This window comes from Hemicordylus capensis, chromosome 1 (assembly GCF_027244095.1).
Source record: "Hemicordylus capensis ecotype Gifberg chromosome 1, rHemCap1.1.pri, whole genome shotgun sequence".
Lineage (NCBI taxonomy): Eukaryota > Metazoa > Chordata > Lepidosauria > Squamata > Cordylidae > Hemicordylus > Hemicordylus capensis.
Genome location: NC_069657.1, coordinates 95839944 through 95857086, shown reverse-complemented (window position 1 = coordinate 95857086; position 17143 = coordinate 95839944). Strand labels below are relative to the sequence as shown.

Genomic DNA, 17143 nt, shown 5'->3' with positions numbered 1-17143 from the left:
TCCCACCCACCTGGTGTGCTGATTGGCTAAGCCCTGGAGTTCACCAGCCTGTCAGTCAAGACAGGGATCACTTCCGATTAACAATTTAGCAGGAGGGGAAGCTGGTCACTACACCCATCTGTTATTCTGTTGACTAATCTACATCTGTAAAAGTCTGTGAGGCCAGCTGATTAAATAGTTTTAGGTGGTTAATCAATTAATCACCACATTAAATCAGCAAATTTCAATATTTCATTATAGATGCCTTCCTTAGAGGTTGAAATAAGAGTGAAGTGATAATTTTTGTTTTTCACCCATTTACAGAACTGGAATACTGAATATTCTGTACTATAGTAACATTACTAAGTTAAATAACTTCAAAAATGAGCAAAATATCACCACTACTCTGGAAGTCATATTGGTTAAAGCTGAGCCAAAACTACTGGCAGTTTTTCACTTTTGGACACTTTATTTCTTCTTCTTCTGGTGTTATCTCCTACTGGAAGTTAGCTATCATTAAGGCTATTCTGACTTTGGATGCCGCTGCTCTGAAAGGTTGTAAGGATGTGCATCCAAACCATTCCCACAAAATTTTCAGCCAGGATGTTCTTCGTCTTCTGACACTCCTTCCTTTAATCTTCCCCTGCATGGTTTACTGTACATATGAGGTGAAGGCCCAAGAGCATAGCGAATAGAGCATAGCGAACAGGGGTAGCAAATAGGATGTAGGAGTTTTGCAGGAGTTTAGCGGGAAGTGTGCGGGGGAGCCTGGAACAAGCCCCTGCGATCACAAGGATCACAAGGAGCCTGGTGGAGAAGAGAACGTAAGTACATATCCCTCCCTCGTATCCCTCATATTCTTGGGAAAGGCTGTTTGAACAGTTAAATAGTTGACCATTACAGCTGAGACCTATCCTAATAAACTATCTAATAAACAGACAATAAGCTCCCTAAATACTGTAAACAGCCAACAAAAACAGTATGAAGATAGAAGGTCAGCAGGGGAAGGGGCACTTCCCAGTGTATTGCACAGAGTGCCACATGTATGACTATTTGCCCCATGGGCAGAAGTCATGGGTGTGTGCTTGGTGCAAGGAGCTCCTGGCTCTCAGGGAACAAATCCATTCCCTTGAGACCAAGGTGGCGGATCTGGAGAAGCTCAGAGAGACAGAAAGGCATGTGGACGAGACCTTCAGGGATGTGATAGAGGCATCCCACTCCAGGGCTGGTAGCTCCTCTGCTGTCAGGGAGAATGAAGGTCTTGGGCAAGGAGGACATCGGACTGAGGAAGAGGGAAATGCTCCTTTAGAAGGGACCCCTTCCATGGATGATGAGCCCATATCCTCGTGCACAGGGGATACTCCTCTGGGGGGTGGGGGCCTCCTTGTAGTTGGTGATTCGATCATTAGGGGGATAGAGAGATGGGTTTGTGACCTGCGTGTTGACCGCACGGTGACTTCCCTGCTTGGTGCGAAGGTTGCGGACATTACGCAGCGTCTAGACAGGCTCCTAGGCAGTGCAGGTCAGCACCAACGATGTGGGGGAATGCAGTCGGGAGGTCCTGGAAGCCAAATTTAGGCTGATAGGTAGCATTTTGAAGTCCAGGAGCCCCAAGGCAGCATTCTCAGAAATGCTACCTGTTCCACGTGCAAGTACAGTGAGACAGGCAGAGCTGAGGGGTTTCAATGCGTGGATGAGATGTTGATGCCGGGAGGAGGGGTTTAGATTTGTTAGGCACAGGGACTCATTTATGGGCAAGCAAGGCCTGTACAAAAGGGACGGGCTGCACTTGAACCAAGATGGAACCAGACTGCTGGCGCTTAAAATCAAAAAGGTTGCAGAGCAGCTTTTAAAATGACACTTGGGGAACAGCCGATGGGAGCTGGGCAGTAACCCGTTTGGCAAAAGCCATCCTTTAAAGTGTGAGGCTGCAAAGAATGCAAATAAAACAGAAGGGGATGGAGCAAAACCTCATAAAGAGCAGACGGGAGCCTGTGCCAGCAGGTCAAAGAGTCAAAAGAATAGCATACATCAGGGGAGAGATTCAGTGTATAGGTGCTTATATGCCAATGCCAGAAGCCTCTGAGCCAAGATGGGTGAGCTGGAGTGCTTGGTTGCTAATGCAGAAATAGATATAGTGGGCATAACAGAAACATGGTGGAACAGTGAGAACCGGTGGGACACTGTTATCCCTGGGTATAAACTCTATAGAAAGGACAGGGAGGGGCGCCTTGGAGGAGGGGTAGCACTGTATGTTAAAGAAGGGATAGAATCTAACAAGCTAGAAAACCTAGGTGGACTGGAATCCTCCACAGAAACCCTGTGGGTGACTATACAAGGCCAGAAAGGGAACGTGCTACTGGGGACGTGCTATTGCCCATCGTATCAAAATGCTGACAGTGACTGGGAGTTGCAGGAGGAAATCAGGGAGGCGTCAAGGAGAGGCAGGGCTGTAATTATGGGTGATTTCAATTACCCACACATAGACTGGCTAAATTCACATTCAAGTCAGGACAAAGAGGTCAAATTTCTAGATACACTAAATGACTGTGCCCTAGAACAGTTGGTCATGGAACCAACCAGAGAGAAGGCAACCTTGGATCTAATTCTGAGTGACACCCAGGACCTGGTGCATGATGTCAGTGTCATCGACCCTTTAGGGAACAGTGACCACAGTGCGATCAAATTCAGCATACATGCGGGGAGAGAATCACCAAGGACGTCTAACACAGACATTTTGAATTTCTGAAGAGGAAACTTCTCCAAAATGAGGAGTATGGTGAAAAGAAAGCAGAGGGGGGAATCAGGAGAGTCACTTCGCTCCAGAGTGCATGGCGTTTAGTCAAAACCACAATATTAGAAGCCCAGTTAGACTGTATACCCCAAAGGAGGAAAGGTACCACTAAGTCCAGGAGGATGCCAGCATGGCTAACGGGTACCGTCAAGGAAGCCATAAAAGGGAAGAAGACTTCCTTCTGAAATTGGAAGGCCTGTCCAAACGAAGAGAACAGAAAGGAACACAAACTCTGGCAAAAGAAATGCCAGGTGACAATGAGGGAGGCAAAAAGAGAGTTTGAGGAACATTTAGCCAAAAGTATCAAGGGGAATAACAAAAACTTCTTTAAGTACATCAGAAGCAGGAAACCTGCCAGGGAGGCAGTTGGACCATTATACAATGAGGGAGTGAAAGGGATTATTAAGGAGGATATGGAGGTTGCAGGGAAGCTGAACAAGTTCTTTGCATCTGTCTTCACGGCAGAGGATACTGAGCATATACCTGTTCCTGAACCAGGCTTTTTAGGGATGGAGGCTAGGGAGCTCAGTCAGATAGAAGTAACAAGGGATGATGTTCTAAACTGTCTGGGAAAACTGAAAGCTAACAAATCACCAGGGCGGGATGGCATCCATCCAAGAGTCCTCAAAAAACTCAAATGTGAAATTGCCAACATCCTTGCTAAAATATTTAACTTATCCCTGAAATTGGGATCTGTACCAGAGGACTGGAGAGTAGCAAATGTAACACTGATGTTCAAAAAGGGATCCAGGGGCGATCTGGGAAATTACAGGCCGGTTAGCCTATCGTCCATTCTGGGCAAATTGATGGAAAGCATCCTCAAGGATAAAATTGTAAAGCACCTAGAAGAACAGGCCCTGCTGGGAGTGAGCCAGCATGGCTTCCGCAAAGGTAAATCTTGCCTCACCAACCTTTTGGACTTCTTTGAGAGTGTCAACGAGTGTGTGGATCAAGGTGATCCAGTTGACATAGTCTACCTGGACTTCCAAAAAGCTTTTGACAAAGTTCGTTATCAAAGACTCCTGAGGAAACTTAGCGGTCATGGGATAAGGGGACAAGTACATGTGTGGATTGCTAACTGGTTGAAAGACAGGAAACAGAGGTATAAATGGAGAGTTTTCACAATGGAGGGAAGTAAGAAGTGGGGTCCCCCAGGGATCTGTACTGGGTCCGGTGTTTTTTAATTTATTTATAAATGATCTAGAAGCAGGGGTAAGCAGCAATGTGGCCAAATTTGCAGATGATACCAAACTCTTCTGGGTAGTTAAATCCAAAACGGATTGTGAACAGCTCCAAAAGGATCTGTCCAAACTGGGGGAGTGGGCGACAAAATGGCAAATGCGGTTCAATGTTAGCAAGTGTAAAGTGATGCACATTGGGACGAAAAACCCCAACTTCAAGTATATGCTGATGGGATCCGAGCTGTCGGTGACGGACCAGGAGAGGGATCTTGGGGTCGTGGTGGACAGCTCGTTGAAAGTGTCGACTCAATATGTGGCAGCTGTTAAAAAGTCCAATTCCATGCTAGGGATCATTAGGAAGGGGGTTGAAAATAAAACGGCTAACATTATAATGCCCTTATACAAAACTATGGTGCGACCACACTTGGAGTACTGTGTACAATTCTGGTCACCACATCTTAAAAAGGACATTGTTGAACTGGAGAAGGTACAGAAGAGGGCAACCAAGATGATCAGGGGCCTAGAGCACCTTTCTTATGAGGCAAGACTACAACACCTGGGGCTTTTTAGTTTAGAAAAAAGACGACTGTGGGGAGACATGACAGAGGTCTGTAAAATCATGCATGGTGTGGAGAAAGTGGAGAGAGAGAAATTCTTTCCCTCTCACACAACACGAGAACCAGGGGTCGCTCCATGAAATTGATTGCCAGGAGGTCTAGGACCAACAAATGGAAGTACTTTTTCACACAACGCGTGATCCACTTGTGGAACTCTCTGCCACAGGATGTGGTGACAGCCAACAACCTGGATGGCTTTAAGAGGGGTTTGGATTACTTCATGGAGGAGAGGTCTTTCAATAGCTACTAGTCGGAGGGCTGTGGGCCAGCTCCAGTGTCAAAGGCCGGATGCCTCTGAGTACCAGTTGCAGGGGAGTAATGGCAGGTGAGAGGGCATGCCCTCAACTCCTGACTGTAGGCTCCCAATGGCATCTGGTGGGCTACTGTGCGAAACAGGATGCTGGACTAGATGGGCCTTGAGCCTGATCCAGCAGGGCTGTTCTTATGTTCTTATGTACTGCAGTAAGGAATATTTCCCCCCTCTAATAACATGGCCAAGATATTCAGGTTTTCTTCTCTTAATGATGTTAATTAGCTCTTTCTCTTTTGCCATTCTTCTCAAAACTTCCTCATTGGTAATTCTATCTGCACATGATATTCTTAATATAAGTTGATATATCCAGAGCTCAAAAGATTCTAGTTTATTCATATTCTGTTTTTAAGTGTCTAAGCTTCTGTTTATTTAATTACTTTTAATTAATTTATTTATTTTAACATTGTAAGCTTCCTTTCAGAAAACCTACCAGAGCAGCGCACAACAGAGCACACCAGACCCAGAAAAGTTCCGAGGGCAACAATCAGAACTTGGCCAGCACTGAGCAGGAAAACAAGAGCTAGGCACTGCAACATAAAAGAAATGCTCCAGCAGCCTCTTGCAGCAGACTTCCAGGTGTTGCCCAGGCAGAGTGAATTGGCCCACCTCTTTCGCAGGAAAGCCTCTGTTTCTTAAAGGGGTCTTTCCTGATTTCTTAAGCTTTAGCAATGCTGGGGGTCTCTGCTAAATAATCTTCAGGGGACTCCTTTGAGTTGGATGAAGATGGGGCTGTGTCCTCAGGTTGTGGGAGGGCAGTGCTGGCTCAGGTTCTTCTAGTTCTTCTAGTGTGGGGGCTCCTGGTGGCCCAGGGTCACCCAAGGTATGAATCATAGACTCTTTCCACCCTCTTTCATTCCTTAAACTTTATGCCTCATCTCCCTGGATCTATGATCATGACAATTGCTTTACGCTTCCCTTTCTCAGTCTCAGTTTACTTCAGCAGTCCTCAGTGATATCATCAAATTGCTAAATCAGATTGGCTATGCAACACTATAATACTATCATGTTTACTACAGGATTCTTAATTTGCTGGGATCATATATTTCTTCCTGACCTAAAATCACTATTTTGAAACTTGAATTTGAGACTATTCGGCACAGTGCTAATACTGATCCTGATTTCAGAGGAGCATTGCCAGTGTCAGTCCCCTGTGGTTCTTATAACTAGCAGTGAAACCATAGTGGTTTCACTCTCAAATATGAAGTATCTGCTACTTTGGGAAACTGGGGGCGGGGAGAAATCTTTTTATTACATTTGGCAAAGGAAGGAGTCCACAAAGCCTGCCCTGCATTGTGCTACTTGGGACAAATAGATTTTAATCTGCGATTAAAGTTTTAGTTGTATAAATCTACCATTTGAATCAATACCAGTTTGCAACCCCAGTACAGATGGATGAATAGCTTAATTAGAGATAGTGCAACTGCACACTTTTAGACTAACATTTTATAGAGATATATAGAGGGTGGGGAAAATGGGATAAAAAGGAACTGGCAAGAAGAGTACCTCATTTGAAAGCATGTTAGAAAAGATAAAATAATGCCCCTAATCCAGTCAGGACAACTGCCCATGCAAAGTGATACACACAGATAGCCCTGTTTAAAAAAATCAGATTGGTCTTGATCAGTTCTGTGATGAGAATAGGAGAGCCAGGACTGAATCCAGTTCCCTGTACCCACAAACAGGTGATCAGTAAGAATCTAGCTTTCTATGAGAGATATACATGTGCATTTACCTCTAGTTCATGCTTAATATTTTGCATTGCTGAATTTGTTACAAGGGGTGAAAGAGGGAAATGGTGAACAGTGGTGGGTTATATGGTGCCCAGGAACTATACAGGTGAAACTCGGAAAATTAGAATATCGTGCAAAAGTCCATTAATTTCAGTAATGCAAATTAAAAGGTGAAACTGATATATGAGACAGACGCATTACATGCAAAGCGAGATAAGTCAAGCCTTAATTTGTTATAATTGTGATGATCATGGCGTACAGCTCATGAAAACCCCAAATCCACAATCTCAGAAAATTAGAATATTACATGGAACCAAGAAGACAAGGATTGTAGAATAGAACAATATCGGACCTCTGAAAAGTATACAGTGTACTGTGCTTGATTGGCCAGCAAACTCGCCTGACCTGATCCCATAGAGAATCTATGGGGCATTGCCAAGAGAAGGATGAGAGACATGAGACCAAACAATGCAGAATTGCTGAAGGCCGCTAATGAAGCATCCTGGTCTTCCATAATACCTCATCAGTGCCACAGGCTGACAGCATCCATGCCACGCCACACTGAGGCAGTAATTGCTGCAAAAGGGGCCCAAACCAAGTACTGAATACATATGCATGCTTATACTTTTCAGAGGTCCGATATTGTTCTATTCTTCAATCCTTGTCTTCTTGGTTCCATGTAATATTCTAATTTTCTGAGATTGTGGATTTGGGGTTTTCATGAGCTGTACGCCATGATCATCACAATTATAACAAATTAAGGCTTGACTTATCTCGCTTTTGCATGTAATGCGTCTGTCTCATATATCAGTTTCACCTTTTAATTTGCATTACTGAAATTAATGGACTTTTGCACGATATTCTAATTTTCCGAGTTTCACCTGTAGACTCTCCTAACCTTTCTACTTTATGAAGTAAAAAATGGATGGAGCCTTAAAGCATCACTGAAGGGACAGCAAAATCAGAGGCGTATCTAGGGAAAATAGCGCCTAGGGCAAGCACTGAAATTGCGTCTCCTGTCCAAACATCTGACACCCATCTTTCAGATAACTTTACCATAATATCAAGTGAAAAATACAAGTCAAGCTCGTTAATCTTTTAATCTTTCAAAAACTATTTAGCAGTGGATGTAGCCAGACCAAAAAATGCTGGAAAACTACAAATTTCTGTATGCTGGGGCTCATGAAATATCCAAATACTATGTGGAGGTGTACTTGGAAAACTAAACAGAAGTGCCTGTCTAATTCTCTACTATGCATTGTAGCATCACTATTACATAAGTTTTAAAAATAAATGGAGAATTTGACTTTTCCCAGATACTCTGAAAATAATTAAAGGATATGCAGAGTAAACTGTTTCACTGCTTGGAATATATTCCAGTCTTTCAGAAAGACAAGTAAAATGAGAGAAAGAGAGCAAGACACTCCCAGAGGGCCTTAATACTAAGGATTTCACACTGATTCAAAGACAAACTCACCATTAATAGCCATATTATTAAGACATCACATTTAACTCATTTATCACAAGAAGCAAAATAAGAGCAAATGAATACAATCCTAGCTCATAAGCTTCAGCTCAGTATTCACAAGCCCTGATTCTCTGTACATAGTGCCAATCTGAATATGTGTACAGTGACATATTATATTAAAAAATGTTATTTTTTTTAACCTGTAGCCCCTTTGGGAGGCTTCCTAAAGGCCATGAGGGGGTCTGCAAAGGTTCCCCCTCCCCCCACTGGCCTCTAGGGCCTCACAGGGACCATTTGAGCATGTGCAGTGGCCATTTTTTAAAATAACTTTTTTAAAAAATGGCCGCTGAAAACAAGATGGCCACCACATGTGCTCGAATGGCCTCTGCGAGTCCTGGCATGGCCTAGGGCCTCACAGAGGCCATTTGAGCATGCACGGTGGCCATCTTGTTTTGGGTGGCCATTTTTTAATATTTTTTTTAATTTTCAAAAATGGCGCCCCCCTTCAAGTGGCGCCCAGGGCATGTGCCCTGCCTGCCCTACCCTAGATATGCCCCTGAGCAAAATAATGCAAACTTGGTATCTAAAGAGTAAACTGGTGAATTTGCATCTGTTGTTTTTAATCATTCTAGCAGAATGGATAGGACAATCACAATGATGAAGGAGTTACAAAACTTTGTCACACTGAATATATTCTTAATGTCATAACATCAAAGTAATATTTGTACCTGTTTCTTGAGGTACCAATCTGATCACCAAAAATTACTGAAGCAACTCATATCTACCTTGTTCGATAACCATGAAAATGTCAGAGTTTTGAAAACAAACTGAAATAAACGGGGAACCAATAAGCAAAGGACATTCAAAGTGCATTATTTCTGAGGGCCAAACTAGACAAGTCATTAAAAACACATCATTCTCTTTCGTGTGCATTTTCATTAGCATCTACAGGAGGGCTGATCATGATGATGTAAGTGGAGGGAGGATTTAACCCTCTGACCTGTGCCATTTTCCTGCCAAAAAATGCTCCCTTCAAGAAACTATTTGTCCCTGGCTATAGGAAAAGAAAATTTCAGTATACACAAATGCATCTCTCACCTACCTTAACTCAACAACAAACCCAGGTTTGGCTTGCACAGTCCACTCACAATGGGCATTCAATGGATAACTCTCCAACAAAATTTGACCCCTTGAAGCTTGGAGAACCTGCCCACATCCTGAAGGAGGAGGGGGGGAAAGAGAGTTCATTAGGGTCTGTAAGGTAAAAGAGACTCAGAAATAGTAGCTGAAAATCAGCAAAAACCTGTAAGAGACAAGTTATAAAACTGAACTTGACAAAGAAGAAGATCCACATGATATATACTACCTCAGTCTACACAACTTGCAACTTAGCAAATTGAATCTAACTTCCCAGTTGCATATGGCATTCCATCAAACCTCTGTTTTTACTGCCAGAGATACTATCAAGCACCTAGGAAGCCACAATGCATGTCTGGTGATCTGTGGTGGCTCACAAGTTGTCTCTGTATTACCTGTTAACACAAAGCACCTCAGGGTGCCAGAAATGTGAGGCTGTTAATGTGGGATTTCAAACCATTCTTTTAGCACTGATTGGTGAAAACCATTATTTTAGCACTGACTGGTGAATTGCTACATTTTTACTGACAGAGTTCGCAAACAGAAGCACCTGATTGGGCAGTGGGGATTCCATATGCAGATAGGGAGAAGGAGCCTGTGAGAGTAGAAGCACCATGGTGATTGGGCAGTGGGGATTCCATATGCAGATAAGTAGGAGGAGCCTGTGATGGTTAAGGTCAGTTCAAATGCAACTGTTACTGGTTGGAAGAACAACCAGACCTATCTATCTATATTATTAATTCTCCAAGACAGGCCATGCGTGGGGACGTGGCAGAAAGGAGGCGATTGGCTGACAGACAGGAAGGAGGTGATTGGCTGACAGAGGGGGAGAGAGTTTTCCGGAGCAGCAGGGAGTTTTGCAGGGCAGCTGGAAAGCAGTTTGACAGTTGGCTCGGGGGCGCTATGAAGCTGCAGGGAGCTCGGCGGCAAGGAGCTCAGAGGCTGGGGGCGGCTTTGGGAGCTGGACAATTGGCTCTGCAGATGGTTGGCTGAGCTGTGCTGTGAAAGCACCAGGGAGCTCGGAGGCTGTCAGGCGAGTGGGCAACAGTCTCTGGCAGTGGCAGGGGAAGCAAGGACTGCGAGACAGAGATAGAAAGATGGAGGACAGAGAGAGATATGGAGAGGGCAACTGTGGGGAGAGCGAGCGAGAGCATTGTGGAGGTACGAGTGCGAGCGAAAGTATTGTGAATGTGGCGAGAGAGAGAGAGAGTGTTGCAGGGGCCACAAGAGCATTGCAGGGGCGGTGAGGGCATTGCAGGGGTGGCAGGAGTGAGCGAGAGCATTGCAGGGGTGATGAGAGCGAGTGAGCATTGCGGGGCAGCGAGTGCAGGCGAGAGCATTGTGGGGGCGACAAGAGCGGGTGAGAGCATTGTGGGGTGGCAAGAGTGGGCGAGAGCATTGCGGGGGCAGTGAGAGCATTGGGGAGTGGTGAGAGCGTTGCGGGGGTGGCGAGAGCGGGGCGGCAAGGGAGCGAGAGCATTAGGGGGCAGCGAGAGCAAGCGAGAGTGTTGGGGGTGGTGAGAGCGAGCGAGAGTGTTGGGGTGGCGAGAGCGAGCAAGAGTGTTGGGGCAGTGAGAGCGAGCAAGAGTGTTGGGGTGGCGAGAGCATTGGGGGTGGCGAGAGCAAGCGAGAGCATTGGGGGGCAGCAAGAGCAAGCATGAGCGCGGGGGCAGCAAGAGCGAGTGAGAGCATTGGGGGCAGCGAGAGCTAGTGAGAGCATTGGAGGCAGTGAGAGTGAGCGAGAATGTTGGGGGGCAGCAAGAGTGAGCGAAAGCATTGGGGGCGGTGAAAGCGAGTGAGAGCATTGGGACAGCAGCGAGAACAAGCGAAAGCATTGGGGGGCAGCAAGAGCGAGTGGGAGTGTGGGGGGGTGAGACTGTGGGGCTGGTGAGAGTGAGCGAGAGCGTTGGGGGCGGCGAGAGTGAGCGAGAGCATTGGGGGTGGCAAGAGCATTGGGGGTGGCAAGAGCGAGTGAGAGTGTTGGGGTGGCGAGAGTGTTGTGGGGTATAGCGAGAGAGTTGTGTGGGCAGCAAGAGCATTGTGGTGTACAGCGAGCAAGTTGTGGGGGCGGCGAGAGCGAGCGAGTGTTGGGGGGGATGCCACAGGCTCAGTGTACGACTGCACAGATGCTCTGTGAAGGGTCAGGGTGTGGATGCCCACTGGGAGAGCATTCCAAAGTCTGGGGGCAATACCTGAGAAGGCCCTGTCCTGCGTGCACAAAAGATGAGCCTCCATCATTGCTGGCACACAGAGCAGTCCCCCCGATGACCTTGCCGAGCAGGCAGAAATCCTTAGGAGCAGCTGCTCCCTCAGGTATCCAGGGCCCAAATGTTAAGGGTGTTAAAGGTCAACAGCACCTTGAATTGGGCCCGGAAACAGATTGGCAGCCAATGTAGTTTTTTTCAAATTGGGTGTAATATGATCTCAGTGGGCAGCTCCAGATAACATCCTAGCTGCTGCATTTTGCACTAGCTGCAGTTTCCTAATCTTCTTCAAGGGCAGCCCCACATACAGTGCATTACAATAATCCAGCTGTGACATGACTAAGGTGTGGGTCACAGTGGCCAGATATGCCTTCTCAAGAAAGGGATACAGCTGGCACACTAGCCGAAGTCAGGCAAAGGCACCCCTGGCCACTGCCTCCACCTAAGCTTCCAAAAGCAGGGCCGGTTCAAGCAATACCCCCAAGCTTCACACCTGCTCTTTCACGGGGAATGCAACCCTATTCAGAACTGGTCAAATCTCCTTATCCTGATTGGCTCTCCTACTGATCAATAGCACATAGCAGTGGTGTTGCATAGCTCCTGTTCATTTCATTGGGACTTGAGCAGAAGAACTTCTGTGTCGATTGTGACCCATTAATAAATAGTGGAAGCAGGTGCCATTTTGATACTGAGGTCTTGGGCCAGCCCTGGTGCAGACATTATGCTGAACCCCTGCAAGATGGCTTAACAATGCTGCAATACAATGTTTGGCACATAGACATTAGGACCTGGACATGTGGCAAAAACTGCTTCCTCACAGGCTCAGATCTTGCCCATACATCACCAACAGCCATTTCAGCAAGTCTTCAAGGGCATACAATAGGCCAGCTTGCCCTTCTGAATGTGGTGGCTGTTTTTCTGTGTGGGTAAGGATGGGTGGGTTGAACACTGGTATACCAAATTCAGCTTCTATATCAAGAGTGGGCAAATGTGGCCCTCCAGCACTCAACAACATGCAAGACATTCAACAATATGCAAGACACCATTTCTCAATTTCTCCTGTTTCCAGAAAGATTCTCCAGGGTTAAGATTTATCCACTCTAATAAAATCCCCTTTGTCAGTCTACCCTCAATTACCCTCAATTAAGTGCACTCTAATGAAACAGAAAACAAGCTCAGAAGAGTTCATCACAAGTGTTTCATTCCACACCAGAACTTGTTGGTTCCTTATGTGAAAGGCTGGAGAATTAATTACTTTGCCCTCATGGCTGCCATTAAGATGCTGTTGGAAAATGCCAGGATCTACTGCAGTGTACATGATAATGTGGCTTCCCACACTGAAGAGAGGAACCTAGCACTGTTACTGGCTCCTACCTCAGAACAACCTGAGACAAAGCTGCAGGAAACCTTCAGAAGGCTTGACAAGGTCCTTGAATCACCTCAGAGAACATTCCCCTTTCGTTACAAGAGGGCTTTTGAGTTTCCTTTGTTGATGTTGCCTTTGACAAGAAAGAACTGATGCAAAGAGATGGTGGCGTGCAGAGAATACTGAATGCACCTTTCTCTGGAGAACAGTACAGTGTGAACTTTCAGAACATTCTTGCCAAGGAAATAGGACCAGCCAACAAAGTAAGTGGTCCAAAGACTAAAGAGACATCCATTCAAAGGGTGCCTCTAAAAGAACAGGCTCATATCTGCCACAAACCTTCTTTTCATGAAGCGTATCTGTGGTCAGATCTGAGATTCATTTTTCTGTCTCCAACTCATCTAAGAGAGGTTCGTGTAATACTCTCTAAGAAAATTATCAGGCAACCAACTCCACCATCTTCCAATAAAAAAGACCTTTTATTCTAGAAACTTACTGAGAGAGACCTGGAAGGTTCTCAAGAATAATTTACACCCTAAATGCTAATCCTGGCAAATCCTGTCTTGTTCTGGGGGTTAGGGTGGGGAGAGAAAATAGTCCATTCTAGAAGACTGTCAGAATCACTATTCCTTTTGTTTCTGAAAAGGAGTAAAAAAAAAAAAAAATTGGGGGGGGACACATAAAAATTCTTGTTGGAGGCCAAAAATTTAGAGGAAGAACTGTAACTGGATCCTTTGAATAACTGTAATTCACATTATGTATTTATACTTGGTGCCTCCCTTCCCTAAGTACTACTTCAAGCCCTGAGGTGTCCTCAAAACACAGTTCCTCTCACTGAGATGTCCCTATGAGGAATTCCTGCTTTGATGCATAGGGACATAGATGTCCCTATGAGGAAAGCAGCAGAACTGTAGTGCCAAGTGATGAGCAACCAATACCACAACATTTGGAAAAAAATTGAGGTATGGAAATGAGAATGTGGTTCCTCTCCAGTTAACTAATGGAAATGAGGTTATGGGTATGATAATTTTGTCACTCTCCAACTAGCCTGTCTTTTCTACTGTGTCTACAAGCCCTTCATTTTTATAGTTCTGGTTGCCCCTTCTCAAAAACAAATACACACACACACACACATACACACACACACACACACACAGTATGAGCTGGAAATTGTGCAGATAAGAGCAACTGCAGCGGTCCAAGGACCTGGAGTACTTTTCTTAAGGTGCAAGCTAAGACAACAGAATTTTGAGTTTTTTAGTTAAGAAAAAAAGTTACTATGGAGAGACATGATTGAGGTTTATAAAATTATACATGGTGTGGAAAAAGAGGATATAGTGTATGTTATTCTCCCTAGTTCCCCACTAGAACTCAAAGTCGGCCTATAAAATTGTCTCTCAGAAGAGTCAGGGCAGACAAAAGAAAGTACTGCTTCACACAGTGCATATTTGATTAATGGAATTTATGCTACAAAATGTGGTGAAAGCCCCTAGCTTATATGGGAATTAGACAAATCCACCAGTCTATCAATGGCTATTAACCATGACAGGGAAACATAACCTTATTCAGAGGAAGCATGCCAGTTACTAGGGAAGCAACAGTGGAGAGGGGCTATTGCCTTCCTGCCCTGCTTGTGGACTTCCTAGAAGCATCTGATTGGCCATTGTGTGAAGTGCGATGATAGGCTACTTTGCTCGGATCCAGCAGGACTTTTCTTATGTCCTCATCAGCTTTGTGTTTCTCCCTACCATCATCACCAATTAAACACAGGAAACTATACACAAAATTGCAAACTTGAAAAAATTTATTCAGAATGCTTTTTACCACGAACAGGAAAAATGCCTAATATTTCAATTCCAGGAATATTCTCCATGCTTTTCTTTAGTTATTGTTATTTAGCATGTATCTATTCATTAATATGTGGAATAAGTATTTGTCCTACACAAGTCCCACTCAAATAAATGGGAGTTTCACAGGACCATTTCAATAGGGTTGACAGAAGAGAACTTCATAGGAACATAAGAATAGCCCTGCTGGATCAGGCACAAAGTCCATCTAGTCCAGCATCCTGTTTCACACAGTGGCCCATGAGATGCCTCTGGGGAGCCCACAGGCAAGAGGTATGTGCATGTCCTGCTGTTGCTGCCCTGCAAATGGTATTTAGAGGCATCTTACCTCTAAGTTTTGGAGGTGACCTATAGCCACCAGACTGGTAGCCATTGATAAACCTGTCCCCCATGAATTTGTCTTAGCCCCTTTTAAAGCCATCCAAGCTAATGTCCATCACCACATCCCATGGCAGAGAATCCCATAGATTAATTATGTGCTGTGTGAAAAAGTACTTCCTTTTGTTGGTCCTAAATTTCCTGACCATCAGTTTCATGGGATGATCCTTCATTCTAATGAAAGAGGGAGAAAAATTTCTCTCTTTCCACTCCATGAATAATTTTATACACCTCGATCATGTCTCCCTGTAGTTGCCTCTTTTCCAAACTAAAGAGCCTGAGATGCTGTAGCTTTGCCTCATAAGGAAGGTGCTCCAGACCCCTGATCATCTTGGTTGCCCCCTTCTGTGACTTTTGCAATTCTAGAATTTCATTCTTAAGATACAGTAACCAGAACAGTATGCAGTACTGCAAATATGGCCTCACCATAGATTTATATAAGAGCATTATAATATTTATTTTTATTTTCTATTGGGGTGTACATGAATCAGATTCTGTGATTGGATTCAAGCTCAAATCGAATCACAGTATCATTGAATTGAGTCATTGAAAACAGCTGGCTTGGTCTAGTTCTCCAGGGCTGGCAAGCACACATAGTCCAGAGTGGAAGGCTTGTCTACCCACCAATCCCAATTGGTAGACACACTCTCCCCAGAAAAAAGTGCCATTCTGAGGCACGTTTTTCAGAAAAACGGGCTTCAAAATGGCACTCACATCACCCAAATTGATTTGGGTCAAACCGAGGGTGATTTTCAACCCCTAATCAGGTCCTGTATTTTGAGGGCAATTCAGTGAATTTCCCTTGATTTGACCCAAATCTATTGCCCTTGATTTGACCCAAATCTATTACAGGTGGAACTGAATTGCACATCCCTAATTTCAATCCCCTTCCTAATGATCTCTAGCAATGAATTTGCCTATTTCACAGCTGCTGCCCACCGAGTCAACACTTTCAACGAACTGTCTACCATGACCCCAAGATCTCTCTCACTGACCCACATCAGTGTATATATCAAGTTGCTGTTTTTTGCCCCAATATGTGTTACTTTACACTTGCTTACACTGAACTGCATTTGCCATTTTTTTCACCACTCACCCAGTTTGGAGAGATCCTTTTGGAGTGCCTCACAATCGGTTTTGGATTTCACTACCCTAAATAGTTTAGAGACATCTACCAACTTGGCCACTTTGCTATTTACCCCAACTTCTAGACCATTTATGAACAAGTTTAAGATCCCTGGCACCAGTACAGACCCTGGGGGGGGGGGCACTTCTTACTTCCCTCCATTGTGATATCTGTCTATTTATCCCTACCCTCTGTTTTTTTTTTGTCTTTCAACCAGTTACCAATCCACACATGAACCTGTCCCCTTATCCCATGACAGCCAAGTTTACTCAAGAACCTTTGGTGGTGAACTTTGTCAAAAACATTTTGGAAGTCCAAGTATACTATGTCAACTGGATCACCTTTATCCACATGCCTGTTGACACTCTCAAAGAACTCCAAAAGGTTAGTGCAGCAAGACTTGCTCTTGCAGAAGCCATACTGTTTCTCTTTCAGTAAGTCCTGTTCATCCATATGTTTGTCCTTAAGTATGCTTTCCATCAATTTACCTGGCACAGAAATTAAGCTAACCAGCCTGTAGTTTCCCAGATCCCCTTGGATCCCCTTTTGAAAATGGGAGTTATATTAGCTACTTTCCAGTGCAGAACCTGATTGTAGGGACACAAGTTACATATTTTGCTTGATTGGCAATTTCATATTTGAGTTACATAGAAACAGAGGAAGCTGCCATATACCGAGTCAGACCATTGGTCCATCTAGATCAGTATTGTCTACACAGACTGGTAGCAGCTTCTCTAAGGTTGGAGGTTACAGGCAGGAATCTCTCTGACCTATTTTGGCGATGCCAGGGAGGAAACTTGGAACCTTCTGAATGCAAGTGTGTAGATCTCCTTCCCATAGCAGCTCCATTCCCTAAGGGGAATATCTTACAGTGCTCTCACATGTAGTCTCCCATTCAAATGCAACTAGGGCAGACCTCGCTTAGCAAAGAGGCCAATTCATGATTGCTACCACAAGACCAGCCCTCCTCCTTTGAAACTCTTGGGTGAATGCCATCTGGTCC

The 17143-nt window shown here is 44.7% G+C and overlaps 1 protein-coding gene across 5 annotated transcripts in view; it reads right to left on the bottom strand.

Annotated features, from left to right (window-relative positions):
- Window positions 1-17143, bottom strand: part of PAMR1 (peptidase domain containing associated with muscle regeneration 1) — a 130975-nt gene that overhangs the window by 81026 nt on the left and 32806 nt on the right. For 4 of the 5 annotated variants that reach the window (XM_053282000.1, XM_053282009.1, XM_053282019.1 and 1 more), the window contains one exon: window positions 9185-9299. The exons of the other annotated variant lie outside the window; for it this stretch is intronic. In XM_053282000.1, the coding sequence (XP_053137975.1) occupies window positions 9185-9299 (115 nt within the window). The remainder of the gene's footprint in view (window positions 1-9184; window positions 9300-17143) is intronic. 5 annotated transcript variants of the gene reach the window in all.